The 17,106-nt window shown below is 41.8% G+C and overlaps 1 protein-coding gene across 1 annotated transcript in view; it reads right to left on the bottom strand.

Annotated features, from left to right (window-relative positions):
- LOC139423130 (sarcoglycan, delta (dystrophin-associated glycoprotein)) overlaps nt 1–17,106 on the bottom strand; it is a 109,377-nt gene that overhangs the window by 20,817 nt on the left and 71,454 nt on the right. The window contains exon 6 of the mRNA XM_071174815.1: nt 16,169–16,241. Coding sequence (XP_071030916.1) covers nt 16,169–16,241 — 73 coding nt within the window. The remainder of the gene's footprint in view (nt 1–16,168; nt 16,242–17,106) is intronic.

The raw sequence follows: 17,106 nt of genomic DNA, 5'->3' as shown, positions 1-17,106 counted from the left end.
ATTCATATATCCTTATGTACATATTCTTTATCCCCTTACACTGTGTACAAGACAGTAGTTTTGGAATTGTTAGTTAGATTACTTGTTATTACTGCATTGTCGGAACTAGAAGCACAAGCATTTCGCTACACTCGCATTAACATCTGCTAACCATGTGTATGTGACAAATAAAATTTGATTGATTTGATTTGATTTGATATAGGTCAGGACTCTGACTGGGCCACTCCAGAAGGCGTATTTTCTCCTGTTGAAGCCATTTTGTTGCTGATTTACTTTTGTGTTTTGGGTTGTTGTCCTGTTGCATCACCCAACTTCTGTTGAGCTTCAATTGGTGGACAGATAGCCTAACATTCTCCTGCAAAAGGTCTTGATAAACTTGGGAATTCATTTTTCTGTCAAGTATAGTTACGCTGTCCAGGCCCTGAGGCAGAAAAGTAGCCCCAAACCATGATGTTCCCTCCACCACTCCCTCCTCCATACTTTACAGTTGGGATGAGGTGTTGATGTTGGTGTGCTGTGCCTTTATTTCTCCACACACAGTGTTGTGTGTTCCTTCCAAACAACTCAACTGTAGTTTCATCTATCCACAGAATATTTTGCCAGTAGCGCTGTGGAACATCCAGTTGCACTTTTGCAAACTTCAGAAACTGCAGCAATGTTTTTTTTGGACAGCAGTGGCTTCTTCCGTGGTGTCCTCCCATGAACACCATTCTTGTTTAGTGTTTTACGTATTTTAGACTGGTCAGAGATGTTAGCATGTTCCAGAGATTTCTGTATGTCTTTAGCTGACACTCTTGGATTCTTAATCTCATTGAGCATTCTGCGCTGTGCTCTTGCAGTCATCTTTGCAGGACAGTCACTCCTAGGGAGAGTAGCAACAGTGCTGAACTTTCTCCATTTATAGACAATTTGTCTTACCATGGACTGATGAACATCATGGCTTTTAGAGATACTTTTGTAACCCTTTCCAGCTTTATGCAAGTCAACAATTCTTAATCTTAGGTCTTATGAGATCTCTTTTGCTCCAGGCATGTTTCACATCAGGCAATGCTTCTTGTGAATAGCAAACTCTAATTTTGTGAGGGTTTTTTATAGGGTAAGGCAGCTCTAACCAACATCTCCAATCTCGTCTCATTGATTGGACTCCAATTAGTTATTAGCCTAGGGGTTCACATACTTTTTCCAACCTAAACTGTGAATGTTTAAATTATGTATACAATATAGACAAGAAAAATGCAATATTTTCTGTGTTATTAGTTTAAGCACACTATGGTTGTCTATTAATGTGACTTCGATGAAGATCAGATCAAATTTGACGACCAAATTATGCAGAAATCTAGGTAATTCCAAAGGGTTCACATACTTTTTCTTGCCACTGTATATACATATTTTGGGGTTAAATAAATATATAAAGATAGAGACATATATTATACAGCTTTTGAAGTTAATAAGAGAGAAAACCACTCTAGAAAAGGGCAGAACAGCTCCTCCGGATGTGAGCATGAAAAATATTTAAAATTCACTGTCTAGTGATGTGAAGAACCATTTCAAAGTAGAGAAGTGTAGGCAAGAGATAATAAAGAAACATTCCATCATTATTGACAAAGATTGAATATGGAATCTGTCTGATAAACAAAAAGCTTGGGGAAATATACAGAGAATGTCTAATTCCTTGACAAAGACACAGTGGTCTTTAACTGTATTAGCCAAATTAAGAAAACGGGATGAGAAATTATTTTGGGAGAATCAAATCAGATCAAAGTTTATTTGTCATGTGCGCCAACTACAAAAGGTGTAGACCTTCCAGTGAAATGCTTACTTACAGGCTCTAACTAACAGTGCAAAAAAGGTATTAGGTGAACAATAGGTAAGTAAAAAAATAAAACCAACAGTAAAAAGACAGTGAAAAATAACAGTAGCGAGGCTACATACAGGCGGGCTGATATAGGTAGTATGTACATGTAGATATGGTTAAAGTGACTATGCATATACAGTTGAAGCCGGAAGTTTACATACCTTAAGGGAACATTTTGACATTCGCCATATGGTTAGTGAGAAAGTCCATATTGAAAATGTACGGTCCCTTACCAGACGTCCGAAAACGGTTGAAAAATTTGCGGACGCGTCGGGCCGTGTGGCAGGGCCGGATCTACCGGGAAGTCATCAAACGAACTCTCTCGGACATTCGGTTTCCGTTTTATAAAATAATCAAATTTTGGTCATTTTTCCGCTGTCCCGATAAATCTCACAAGAGGGCGAATGGAATCATATTGCAAATGTACAAAACATCACGAATCACGACGTGGCCTTATCTCCAAAACGGAAAAGACTTCGAAAAAGAAACTTGGTGAGCGTAGGTTCGGCAAATCAAATCAAATAAAATTGTATTTGTCACATACACATGGTTAGCAGATGTTAATGCGAGTGTAGCGAAATGTTTGTGCTTCTAGTTCCGACGATGCAGTAATAACCAACAAGTAATCTAGCTAACAATTCCAAAACTACTACCTTATACACCTAAGTGTAAAGGGATAAAGAATATGTACATAAAGATATATGAATGAGTGATGGTACAGAGCGGCATAGGCAAGATACAGTAGATGGTATTGAGTGCAGTATATACATATGAGATGAGTATGTAAACAAAGTGGCATAGTTAAAGTGGCTAGTGATACATGTATTACATAAAGATGCAGTAGATGATATAGAGTACAGTATATACGTATACATATGAGATGAATAATGTAGGGTATGTAAACATTATATTAGGTAGCATTGTTTAAAGTGACTAGTGATATATTTTACATCATTTCCCATCAATTCCCATTATTAAAGTGGCTGGAGTTGAGTCAGTGTGTTGGCAGCAGCCACTCAATGTTAGTGGTGGCTGTTTAACAGTCTGATGGCCTTGAGATAGAAGCTGTTTTTCAGTCTCTCGGTCCCAGCTTTGATGCACCTATACTGACCTCGCCTTCTGGATGATAGCGGGGTGAACAGGCAGTGGCTCGGGTGGTTGTTGTCCTTGATGATCTTTATGGCCTTCCTGTGACATCGGGTGGTGTAGGTGTCCTGGAGGGCAGGTAGTTTGCCCCCGGTGATGCGTTGTGCAGACCTCACTACCCTCTGGAGAGCCTTACGGTTGTGGGCGGAGCAGTTGCCATACCAGGCGGTGATACAGCCCGACAGGATGCTCTCGATTGTGCATCTGTAGAAGTTTGTGAGTGCTTTTGGTGACAAGCCGAATTTCTTCAGCCTCCTGAGGTTGAAGAGGCGCTGCTGCGCCTTCTTCACGATGCTGTCTGTGTGGGTGGACCAATTCAGTTTGTCTGTGATGTGTACGCCGAGGAACTTAAAACTTACTACCCTCTCCACTACTGTTCCATCGATGTGGATAGGGGGGTGTTCCCTCTGCTGTTTCCTGAAGTCCACAATCATCTCCTTAGTTTTGTTGACGTTGATTGTGAGGTTATTTTCCCTACCCCACACTCCGAGGGCCCTCACCTCCTCCCTGTAGGCCGTCTCGTCGTTTTTGGTAATCAAGTCTACCACTGTTGTGTCGTCCCCAAACTTGATGATTGAGTTGGAGGCGTGCGTGGCCACGCAGTCGTGGGTGAACGGGGAGTACAGGAGAGGGCTCAGAACGCACCCATGTGGGGCCCCAGTGTTGAGGATCAGCCAGCGGGGTGGAGATGTTGTTGCCTACCCTCACCACCCTCACCATCAGGAAGTCCAGTACCCAGTTGCACAGGGCGGGGTCGAGACCCAGGGTCTCGAGCTTGATGACGAGCTTGGAGGGCACTATGGTGTTAAATGCCGAGCTGTTGTTGATGAACAGCATTCTCACATAGGTATTCCTCTTGTCCAGATGGGTTAGGGCAGTATGCAGTGTGGTTGAGATTGCATCGTCTGTGGACCTATTTGGGCGGTAAGCAAATTGGAGTGGGTCTAGGGTGTCAGGTAGGGTGGAGGTGATATGGTCCTTGACTAGTCTCTCAAAGCACTTCATGATGACGGAAGTGAGTGCTACGGGGCACTCGTCGTTTAGCTCAGTGACCTTAGCTATCTTGGGAACAGGAACAATGGTGGCCCTCTTGAAGCATGTGGGAACAGCAGACTGGGATAAGGATTGATTGAATATGTCCGTAAACACACGCCAGCTGGTCTGCGCATGCTCTGAGGGCGCGGCTGGGGATGCCGTCTGGGCCTACAGCCTTGCGAGGGTTGACACGTTTAAATGTTTTCCTCACGTCGGCTGCAGTGAAGGAGAGTCCGCATGTTTTAGTTGCGGGCCGTGTCAGTGGCACTGTATTGTCCTCAAAGCGGGCATAACGGGCAGTTGGCCCCGAACAAGATGGCGTCTTGGCTTCAACGGTTTTTGAGTTATGGCCATTTTTCTGGGATTAAAGGTCCAAAATGAAAATAGAGCAATAATTTCAAAGTAAAGGAACCTACGGTGTCAATAAAAAAAGAACCAGACATTTATCAATCGTCGTTTAATGTCAAATTGGTGATGTTCAAAAATAGGTGTTTTTAAAAAAAAAAACAGTTACAGATCCAGTTGCAGGGTGTTCATACAAATCTTTTTAAAGTGTGCTGCGGAGCTCTGCAAGATTTCTGTGATTTTCTGTGATTTTCTGAAATAACTCACACTCACTAAACCCTCCGTAAATAACTCAGTTCTTAACGTAAATACTTAAAACTCAGGATTCTGTAAAGGCATACCCCAATCAATTATTTATAGCTTCCTGTGCCAACCGGAAGTGCCTTAAATGGTGTCATAGTGGCTGTTTTGAAGGTCTTAAAATGGTCAGACCTTTTCAAAGCTTCATGTGTGATTAGGCAACCCCCATGAACTGTAAATCAGTCATGACTCCCATTAAATTTCAAAGAAAAACTAAATCACACACACACACACAGCTTGGCAGGAGGGACCCATTGGGGTGCGTAGAGACACACAGTGCCTGCAATAGTTAGCTTTGTTCGAGCTAAAAAATAACCGTCAGGCCTAGAGTTCTGAAACTTTAGAAACCTGTTCTAGACCTCAGGTCGATAGTGTGTGGTGAGTTAGGTGGCTCTAGAAGGTTCTCGGACCGAGAAACAGCCTTGTACATTTGCAATGACTTCAATTCATTTTGACCATTACAAAAATGACGACATTTAGAAAAGTCTCAGAGACGCAAGACTAGGTGCATTGAAACCGGCTCGGCCCATAGAGACGGACCCCAATGTTTCTGTCTGATAGCTCATTCAAGGACCCCGTAGCAAGGCATGGAAAAAAGTGGATTTTCAGCACCAATTAGGGTCTTGCTCGGGCACCGAATGACCTATCAAGCCGAAACTTGGGATTCGGGGTCGCCTCACATAGGCCTACACATAATGTCCGAACTGGACCCGCAGCTAGAACGTAACTACGTTTTTAAAGTTTTTATTATCGTTTGAACAGAAGGCGTTGTGAATTTTGGGCCAGCTCTGAAGTATGTGATAGTTGGCTACTAAGCGAGTTGGAAAACGTGGGTTTGGTGTCAGTTTGTATCAGTTTGGTGTCAGAATGATATCTAATTGACTGATGGACGGTGACTTGCTGGTGACTCTTGTCATTTTGCAATATGTTTAAACGGAGAGGGACCATCACCGAAGTGACATTCTGAAATCAACCCTAACGAGCAATTGAGAGGAACCAGAATCACTGCCCAGCCATCCCGAGTTCATCGGGCCAGTCAATTTCGCATTCCTGCAGGATTTTTCTAGCATGACAAATTTGTGATGGTAAATGCCCATTGAACCATATTGCAAATGCACAGTGAATTTGCAATATGGTAAATGCCCATTGAACCATATTGCAATGGCACAGTGAATTTGCAAAAGTGAGAAAACATAAACAAATGGACATAATGAAATCAACACAACGAGCGGTGGAGAAGAACCACTATCAATGCCCGGCCATCCTGTGTTCACCAGGCCAGTCAATGTTGCATTTCTGCAGGATTTTTGAGCATGACAAATTCGTGATGGTAAATGCCCATTGAAACATATGGCAAATGCACGTGCATTTGCAATATGATTCAATAGTGAAAAAAACATCACCAAATGGACATGATGAAATCAACACAATGAGCGATGGAAAGGAGCAACTATCACTGCCGGCCATCCTGTGTTCATCAGGTCAGTCAATTTTGCAATTCTGCATGATTTTTGAGCATGACAAATTTGTGATGGTAAATGCCCATTGAAACATATTGCAAATGCATTTGCAATATGATTCAATAGTGAAAAAAACATCACCAAATGGACATGATGAAATCAACACAACGAGTGATGGAAAGGAACAGCTATCACTGCCCGGCCATCCCGAGTTCATCAGGCCAGTCAATTTTGCATTTCTGCAGTATTTTTGAGCATGTCATTTTTCTTGGTCCCCAAAAGAGTGACTTTTGACTTTGACTTTTGTCTTCCTATGAAATCATATTGCAAATGGACAAAACATATGCCTTATGCACAAGTAAAAAAAAATGTCAAAATGATGATAATAAGCATGGTAGCCATTTGATTACCTGTTCAGGAGTCTTATGGCTTGGGGGTAAAAACTGTTGAGAAGCCTTTTTGTCCTAGACTTGGCACTCCAGTATCGCTTGCCATGCAGTAGTAGAGAGAACAGTCTATGACTGGGGTGTCTGGAGTCTTTGACCATTTTTAGGGCCTTCCTCTGACACCGCCTGGTGTAGAGGTCCTGGATGGCAGGCAGCTTAGCCCCAGTGATGTACTGTGCCGTACGCACCACCCTCTGTAGTGCCTTGCGGTCTGAGGACGAGCAATTGCCGTACCAGGTGATGCAACCAGTCGGGATGGTCTCGATGTTGCAGCTCATGACAGGACATTGCAGAGAGTTAAGGATAGTTTGAAAGCTCTTGGTTCACAAATCAAAAACTTTAAAAAAGAAATTCAACAATTACAGGCAAGGGTCGTGAAAACATACTTGGCTCCAACATGTGGAGGACCATGTGTTCCTTCAATCCACCTTCAGGCTGAGTCGCGCAAGAATGATGGGTTTCAAGCATCTGGTCAGCACTGCCTGGCTTTGAGTCAACAGATTCTGACAGCGGTGACGAACGATGTCTTAGGCCAACTAGAACACAGACTGTAAAAGGTAGTAAAGCGAAACCTCCGGTGACAGTAAACACACATAAATCAGCATCTCCAAAACAGTTGGATGAATGGTCGAAAACTTTGAAACATCCCCGAGAAGGGGGTATAAAAACGTGAGACCATTTGAAGCATTATAAGAAACTCTACAATCTACATCTTCATGATGGGTTACAGTTACTAGCCTTTGGTCTGAACAACCACGAACATGGTGTAGGTTTATAGAGCTGTGGGTGTTGAAAAGCAAGATGTGGCCAATGGATGGAGAGCCATCCATGTTTTCCTTAAGGGTACCAATAGGGGAGAGATAACCAAATGTGTTCAAAAACTGAAAGAACCGTTTGTTGATTTTGAAGAAATGTTTAGAGCAGAGGTGGTTAGACACAGTGGGTTACCTGGCATGGAAGATGAAGATGCCCCATTTTTGGAGGAATTGAGGGTAATCACTCATCGTTGATGCAATCCATACATGATGATTTGCGGGGAAAAAAATAGTTTCCACAACTAATGACTGGGAGAGACAACTACGGTGACAACATTGACAAGTTGTCACGACTGGACAGAGACATCAAAAAACAAATGTGTTATGGCTCTACACCCCCTGATACAATGTGGATAAATAGTTACTTGTCTAACAGAACACAGAGGGTGTTCTTTAATGGAAGCCTCTCAAATATAAACCAGTTAGAATTAGGAATTCCCCAGGGTAGCTGTTTAGGCCCCTTGCTTTTTTGAATTTTTACTAACGACATGCCACTAACTTTGAGTAAAGCCAGAGTGTCTATGCATGCGGATGACCTAACATTATACACATCAGATACTACAGCGACTGAAAGGACTGCAACATTCAACAAAGAGCAGCAATTAGTTTCAGAGTGGGTGGCAAGGAGTAAGTTAGCCTTAAATATTTCAAAAACTAATAGTACTGGGGAGAAGATGGGGAGAAGTCTGTCTATAATAAAGCGATGCTCTGCCTTATTAACAACACTATCAACAAGGCAGGTCCTACAGGCCCTAGTTTTGTTGCACGTTAACTACTGTTCAGTTGTGTGGTCAGGTGCCACAAAAAAGGACATAGGAAAATTGCAATTGGCTCAGAGCAGGGCAGCACGGCTTGCCCTTGGATGTACATAGAGAGCTAATATTAATAATATGCATGGTAATGTCTCCTGGCTGAAAGTGGTGGAGAGATTGACTTCATTACTACTTTTATTTATGAGAGGTATTGACATGTTGAATGCACCAAGCTGTTTGTCTAAACTACTGGCACACAGCTCGGACACCCATGCATACCCCACAAGACATGCCACAAGAGGTCTCTTCACAGTCCCCAAGTCCAGAACAGACTATGGGAGTCACACAGTACTACATAGATCCAGACAACATGGAACTCTATTCCACATCAAATAACTGACGCAAGCAGTAAAATTGTATTTTAAAAAACAGATAATAAAACACGTTATGGAAGAAGCAGGGATTGTGAAGCAACACAAATATTGGCTTAGACACATGCATACACACACACACACACACACACACACAAAACACACACACACACACACACACACACACACACGCACACGCACACACTATACACACACATGGATTTAGTACTGTGGATATGTGATGGTGGTGGAGTAGGGGCCTGAGGGCACACAGTCTGTTGTGAAATCTGTGAATGTATTGTAATGTTTTTAAAATTGTATAAACTGCCTTAATCTTGCTGGACCACAGGAAGAGTAGCTGCTGCTTTGGCAGCATGGCTAATGGGGATCCATAATAAATACAAATACAAATCAACATAATAAACCTGCTGTTCTCAGATTTGTGCAGGTTCTGAGTGAAACCAACAACATTATTTGTTCAGTAAAATAGAAACCTGGTGTATGTCATTATTGCGGGATTTCTGGTCACTGGCAACGAGAATGTCGGAAATAAAACGTGTTCTGAGTAATGGCCAGGAGAAGCAGGGTCCGTCTAAGGGAAAATGGAATCACGACAACAGCCCCGACGACACAATGCTGATGCAGAAATTTAAGAAGCTCTCTCCGGCTCAGCAGCAGATTTTGCTGGATGCTGTGGAGGTAAACTAATGGACTCCCTCTACGTCCCATCTCAGCTGAAATTGGATGGAATATATGGGAACATGATGGTTAATAACTTTGCAGTAGATTTTTTAGTAGATACGGGTCCTGAAGTCACTATATTGCCCATATCTTATGCAAGACATGTATGTCCTCAGTACACAGGCAAGAAGATGAGAGCCACAGGAGTAGGGGGTGACATATATGAAACAGACTAAACCATTATCAAATTCTATTGGTCCATTGAAGATTGATGCAGGGGTGTGGATAGGCTCATTTGAACAACCTATTTTAGGCCTTGATGTTATTATGCAACTTGACTCTACATTGAACTTTTCTGAAGGAAAGGTGACGTGGCAAATTAGACAACTGCAGGGCTCTACAGTTCAGAACCATCCTATTTGTACTACGAAGAAAAATTTGTGTGGAACTTGGGATATGTAACCAGTGTGCTTGACAGGTGTTGCCCCACCTTGCACAAAACAATATCACATTAGCAAGGAAGCTATGGACGCTACTAAAGTAGTGATTAAAGATTTATGGGACATGGGTATAGTTGAAAAGACACCATGTAATCCAGCTACTCTGATGTATCCTACAGATACCACATTACTTGAACACGACTGTTGTGAGTTGGTTTTGGATCAGCTCTCTGATGGGTTTATAGAGTCATTCGTTGGAAAAACCTGAGTTTATCTTATACACAGATGGTTCAAGCATTGTGGAAGGGGGTGTGAGGATGGCTGAGCATAGGTAGTTACTACAATGGACAATGTGATAATACCAGGCACGTTAGATATGAGAAAAGCAGACGTTCACTTCATGAGTGACACAATGCTTAACTATTGCATACAACAGTAGGGGAAGCAGACAGACAATTAAAAGAGGCGTGGGGAATAACTCCCAAGGGGGAACATGATGTAGTACCAGGACAGTGGATGATGGTAAAAAAATATGAAACAGACACATTAAGGCCAAAATGCGAAGGTCCTTATCAAGTTTTGCTCATAACGAGTTCAGCAGTAAAAGTAAAGGGGCAATCACGATGGATACATGTCATTCATTGCAAGGTTGTCCATTTTGATGACAAAGTGGAGCCTGGAGAATAAAGAACTGATTGATTAGGAAACGGGGGCCAATCTCGGGTGAAGAAGCATAGTAAGATAATCAGAACCTGATAAGCTTCTATGTTGTATACCGCAGTCATCATATTAGGGATATCTAGGTGAAATGTCCAACGTTTTTCTGAAAATTGGAGCTTGCTTACTTAGGGAAATCCATGAAATATGAATTTGTCTTAAAACCAGGACATGTTACTTTCACTTTTTGTTTCCTTCGTTACAGGTTATGATAATCTATCGTCTGAGGCTGCAGCAATATCCTTCGATTTAAGGACTGTACCTGAAATAATACAAGATTACCGGTGAAGTGCAACCAGTGGAACGGAAGAAGAATTCCTCAATACAGGCAGACTGTCAGAACATAATTTCCAACAGTTATCTATGTGGGACTGATACCAGTGTGGAAGAGCACTTTAAAGGACTTGGGGAATGATTACCTTGCCAATAGGATGATTGAATATTGTCTTGCAGACAATTGTTATTTTTTGTGTGTGTCAGTTTCCTCCTAATACAGGATGTGGTAGGAATCGGGACATCATCACTACACCTGTTAATACTTATTTTCTATAACTTTTTGGAAATCAATTTCTTATTGTAACAGCAAGTACTGTGTGCCCTTTGTGTTTTATAGAAATGCAAGGTGTTTAATGTGAATGATTTTAAGCTTACTGCTAATGTTTTTTATACTGTCTATTTGTTCATGTTTTTTAATTGTTTTCTAAAAATACATTATTTTTTAAATGGTCTAGAGGGGAGTGTATGAATATGTTGAAGAGATGTTGAAGATAAATACACAATGCAGAGACAGAGGACGAGAGGTCAAAAGGACAAGAAGTCAATAGAGTAATAAAGATTAAGGGAAATAGTGTTTTTTTCTGTAATAGGGAATTATTGATCAATGGTTCAGAGACATGAGAGGAATATGTCTTCTGAAATAGGATACTTGTCATTTGTCCAATGGCTAGTTTTATTGCAAGGGATTCTAATTGGTCAACCACAGGCTAGGGCTGGGTTATAAAACTACATACTGTCCCTTTGTTCTTGGGAGATAATCACAGGAGAGATCCACTGAAGAGAGCATCCCTGAGGACAGGGGAGAATGACCATCTACCTCCCTGTATGATTTGTCCTCTTCAAATAAACCGATTTTCCTCCCCCTGATTTGCATTGGGGTCTGTGTTATTAAAGAATAACATAAATTGCTAACATTCATTATCTCTCTCTCTACCAATGTGTCTCCCCTGTCATGTCTACTCAACCACTTGCCAGCCAGCACCTAAACTCATTTATCTTTCCCTCTTCACGAGTGAGAAGCTCCTTGAATTCAATTTTGATGAGCATCCGGGCATTGATCTGGGCGTAGTGAGGGCCGATCCAAGCAGCAGTCCTGCCAAAGATACGGCCATTGATCTCTACATGTCAGAATCCACAAAATAACGCTTCCGAATGGTTCTCCATCGACATTCTACTGGACAGGAAGTAGAGCTAATTGCTGGAGGAGTGTACATTGCTTACAGAGTTTCTCCAAGCTACAGGTAATTGGAAGAAAGAGTCAAAACCTTCTGAACCAGTTCAAAGGCTTTAGCAGTTTAATGTTACACTGTAAAAAGGGCTCTAAAGTGGAACAAAATGTTTTGCTGTGTGACAAAGAGTTTTTTGGGGGAGCACTGTGCGACTAGGAAAAACCCCCAGATAATAATTGTTTTAATGATAAGGCTACACTCTAACGTTGTTTCCAAGTGCACTAAACAAAAAAAGCAAGTGCAGATTCGATAGCGCCATAGTTGCACCATTACTACAGCAAAAACAGCTTGCTTGAAGCCCAACCAGTTCAAAAGATCTGACCCATATTACCTGCACAGCATTTTTATCTTCCAATAGTGGCTCGCTGGGACTGCAGCTTACATTCATAAACCATGTCGTGGGATGTTCTAAAACTACTCGCGAGTCATTCATGTTTTGTTTACTCTTTGTTCAGTCATGTTACTTCATTGGCAAGCTAACAACCTGGTAACTTTACCAGTATATCCAAACATTTTGTGGCACAGAAAGAAAGGAAAAGGGATGATAATCCTGTGTGGCTCAGCTTGTAGAGCAATGCCAGGGTTGTGGCTTCAATTCCCACATGGGATCAGTATGAAAATGTATATACGTAAATTGCTATGGATAAGATGGTCTCCTAAATTGTAATTGGATAGCTTCTTCAGGATATCATTGATCATAGCATTTTTTGTGTATACACAATATGTATGTATGTGTATATATACAGTACCAGTCTGCAGCAGAGGTAACTCTGGGTCTTCCTTTCCTGTGGTGGTCCTCATGAGAGCCAATTTCATCATTTCAAAGTTCTTGACATTTTCCAGATTGACTGACCTTCATGTTTTAAAGTAATGATGGACTGTCATTTGTCTTTGCTTATTTGAGCTGTTCTTGCCATAATATGGACCAAATAGGGCTACCTTCTGTATACGACACCTACCTTGTCACAATACAACTGATTGTCTCAAACACATAAGGAAAACATTCCACAAATTAACTTTTAACAAGGCACACCTGTCAATTGAAATGCATTCCAGGTGACTACCTCATGAAGCTGGTTGAGAGAATGCCAAGAGTGTGCAAAGCTGTCATCAAGGCAAAGAGTGGCTACATTGAAGAATCTCAAATATAAAATATATTTGGATTTGTTTAACACTTGATTCCATATGTGTTATTTCATAGTTTACAATGTAGAACATAGTAAAAATAAAGAAAAACCCTGGAATGAGTCAGTGTGTCCAAACATTTCACTCGTTCAGTACTGTATATATATATATATATTTTTTTTTTACAAAGCATAGCTTTATTGTGCATAAGTCAATCGAACTTGGAGATACACAGAGAGTAGCCACCCAGTCTAAGGGCTTGCGGGTGCTGCATCAGCAATCTTCTTGGCTGCTGTATTGGCTGTCTTATGGACTTTCTAATTGTGCTTCTTGGAGAAATGCATGTTCTTCATGAACTTAGTTACGACCCCTTTCATGGACTCATAGAGTTTTGATCTGGGCTTCTTGATCCCATTCCTGTGGGCCATACGGGACTTGTGAGTGGTGTGATTCTTTGCCATCTCTGTTCTGTGGCTCTGCCACACGTACGAGATGACAACCGGAAGAAAGCAATGATCATAGCAATGAATGAATGACAGATTTCTTGAATGTTGTCAGGACAAACCTGACATTTTAAAGAGACAGTGTACAATTTTAAATGTAATGCATCTCAGTAGGAACATTTTGCTTTTACACATTGTAGAAACCTAATACTCCTCAAATGACTTTGGAATTTCAATAACAGGGATTTGTATCAACATATTTTAATAAACTCTTTGCAGTGTTACATATTAGTTTAAAAAGTGGCTACAATTCATAAAGGCCAAATATAGCCTATATCTCAATCAATTGAAAAAAAAAAATTTTTATGGTGCTCCTACATTCCATGTGGTGCTCGTAATTAAAACAAGATTGGGAGCACCAGTGCTACTGATGAAACATGTTGATTTAGAGCCTTGGCCATGTGTTTCGCACCATCATAACAGATTTTATCTTGTGTTTTTATCCTTATCCAGAAATGAGAATTAAATTGTCTGAGGATGGTGCTAGACCATCTGAAATAAAAAATGAAATGCTTTAAATAAAGGTTAAATCAAGGTCATGTGACATGATTGCGCACAACACAGTGCTCTAGATTGGGAAGGGTGGCTGGGGAGATGTATTTCTAAAAAACATGCAACAATTTCAAAGATTTTACTGAGTTACAGTTAATATCATACAATTTAAATATATTCATTCGGCCCTAATCTATGGATTTCACATGACTGGGAATACAGATATGCATCTATTGGTCACAGATACCTTAAAAAAAAGATAGGGGCGTGGATCAGAAAACCAGTCAGTATCTGGTGTGACCACCATTTGCCTCAGGCAGCGCGACATATCTCCTTTGCATAGAGTTGATCAGGTTGTTGATTGTGGCCTGTGGAATATTGTCCCACTTCTCTTCAATGGCTGTGCGAAGTTGCTGGATATTGGCGGGAACTGGAACACAAAGTCAAACACGTTGATCAAGAGCATCCGAAAACATGCTCAATGGGTGACAGATCTGGTGAGTATGCAGGCTATGGAGGAACTGGGACAGCTATCCAGCAATTGTGTACAGATCCGTGCGACATGGGGCTGTGCATTATCATGCTGACACATGAGGTGATGGTGGCAGATGAATGGCACGACTATGGGTCTCAGGATCTCATCACGGTATCTCTGTGCACTCAAATAGCCATTGATAAAATGCAATTTTGTTCATTGTCCGTATGGTATGCCTGCCCATACCATAACCCCACCACCAGCATTGGGCACTCTGTTCAGAACGTTGACATCAGCAAACCGCTCACCCACACGTAACCAAACAAGCTGTCAGCCATCTGACCGGTACAGTTGAAACCGGGATTCATCCATGAAGAGCACACTTCTCCAGCGTGCAAGTACCCATTAAAGGTGAGCATTTGCACACTGAAGTTGGTTACGAAGCCGAACTGCAGTCAAGTCAAGGCCCTGGAGAAGACAACGAGCACGCAGATGGGCTTCCATGAGACGGTTTGTGAAATTTTGTGCAGAAATTCTTTGGTTGTTCAAACCCACAGTTTCATCAGCTGCCCAGGTGGCTGGTCTCAGATGATCCCGCAGGTGAAGAAGTTGGATGTGGAGGTCTTGGGCTGGCGTGGTTACACATGGTCTGCGATTGTGAGGCTGATTGGACGTAGTGCCAAATTCTTGAAAACAACGATGGAGGTAGCTTATGGTAGAGAAACTAACATTAAATTACCTGGCGACAGCTCTGGTGGACATTCTTACAGTCAGCATGCCAATTGCACGCTCCCTCAAAAATGTTGACATTTCGGGCATTGTGTTGTGTAACAAAACTGCACATTTTAGGGTGGCCTTTTATTGTACCCAGCACAAGCACCCGTGCTGTTTAATCAGCTTCTTGATATGCCACACCTGTCAGGTGGATGGATTATCTTGGCAAAGGAGAAAAACTCACTAACAGGGATGTAAACAAATGTGTGCACAATATTTTAGAGAAATAATATTTTTGTGTGTATGAAACAATTCTGTGATGTTTTATTTCAGCTCAAGAAACGTGGGACCAACACTTTACATGTTGCTTTTGTATTTTTTTCAGCGCAAAATGGTTGACATTGGTAGTATGCATGGGGCTGGAGCAGGGCTTCCCATACTCGGCCCTCGGGACCCTAAAGAGTGCACATTTAATTTTTTTCCCAAACACCACACATCTGATTCAAAGCTTGATGATTAGTTAATTATTTGAATCAGCTGTGTAGTGCAAGGGCAAAAAATAAAATGTGCACCCCTTGGGGTCCCAAGGACCGAGTTTGGAAAACCCTGGGTTAGTAAATCATTTCACAGGCAATAATCCAAATCACACCCTCACTCTCGCTGAGCGACACACCATGGCTTAGGGAAATGCCCTGTAATCTTCAGCCAGCCCAAATGCACCAGCACAAACTAAACTGTACAGTAGGTCCTCTGCCCACGACGGGAGCAATTTTTCCATCATTTTATAATAGCAACCCAGTGACATGCCACAGCAATTCCCCCATTAGTTTTTTGTTGTTGAATGTTGTTTGATTATAAATGCATAGAACATGAGAAAGGTGATGCATGGTGTTATAGCTGTGTGTGAGTTTGTGTAAGTATGTAAGTACAGTATGTATCTACAATATGTGTGTGCATCAGGAGGAACTATTCAAAGAGAAATGTATTTTACCGTAGCTCTTTGAAGGGCTCGGCCCTGACGTGTGGCGTCTCCACAGAGTTGCTGAACACGGCTCCCTCGGCACCTGCAATCACAGAACCACAACATTAGCCAGGAGACCTGGGTGGATAAATTGAGGCAACATCTCAAGACATCAGTCAGGAAGTTAAAGCTTGGTCACAAATGAGTCTTCCAAATGGACAATGACCCCAAGCATGGTCAATTGGTCAAACAGTTCTATTTCTGTTTCATCAGACCAGAGGACATTTCTCCAAAAAGTACGATCTTTGTCCCCATCTGCAAACCGTAGTCTGGATTTTTTATGGCGGTTTTGGAGCAGTGGCTTCTTCCTTGCTGAGCGGCCTTTCAGGTTATGTCGATATAGGACTCGTTTTACTGTCGATATAGATACTTTTGTATCTGTTTCCTCCAGCATCTTCACAAGGTCCTTTGCTGTTCTGGGATTGATTTGCACTTTTCACAGCACAGTACATTAATCTATAGGAGACAGAACGTGCCTCCTTCCTGAGCGGAATGACGGCAGCGTGGTCCCATGGTGTTTATACTTGCGTACTATTGTTTGTAAAGCAACAAAATGTGTGAAAAGTCAAGGGGTGTGAATACTTTCTGAAGACTGTACATCAGAACAGAAGAGCTCCTCCTAGAACAGATCGTTAAGCACAGAGTTATCTTTCCACATGGGCGAGGGAGCGCTTCTCTTTGCATATTTACCCTCGCCGCTTTCAGAGCGAAAAGCTGAGAGCTGTAATTTAAGAACAACCCTAAAGTAATAACGGCCCTGTAAATTTTCTCAAGTACTCTGGTCCTCCACCATCATCCCGTTCCTATAATTGAAATAACCCTTTTTTTCTAGGTGTTTTTTTGTCCCTACGGTGACTCAACGAACTTTGAAATAACATTTAGTCGAGACCTTTGATCCACTAGCCTGA

This window comes from Oncorhynchus clarkii, chromosome 12 (assembly GCF_045791955.1).
Source record: "Oncorhynchus clarkii lewisi isolate Uvic-CL-2024 chromosome 12, UVic_Ocla_1.0, whole genome shotgun sequence".
Classification (NCBI taxonomy): Eukaryota; Metazoa; Chordata; class Actinopteri; order Salmoniformes; family Salmonidae; genus Oncorhynchus; species Oncorhynchus clarkii.
The sequence above is the reverse complement of the archived record's forward strand: the minus strand, read 5'-3'. Positions and strand labels throughout refer to the sequence as shown.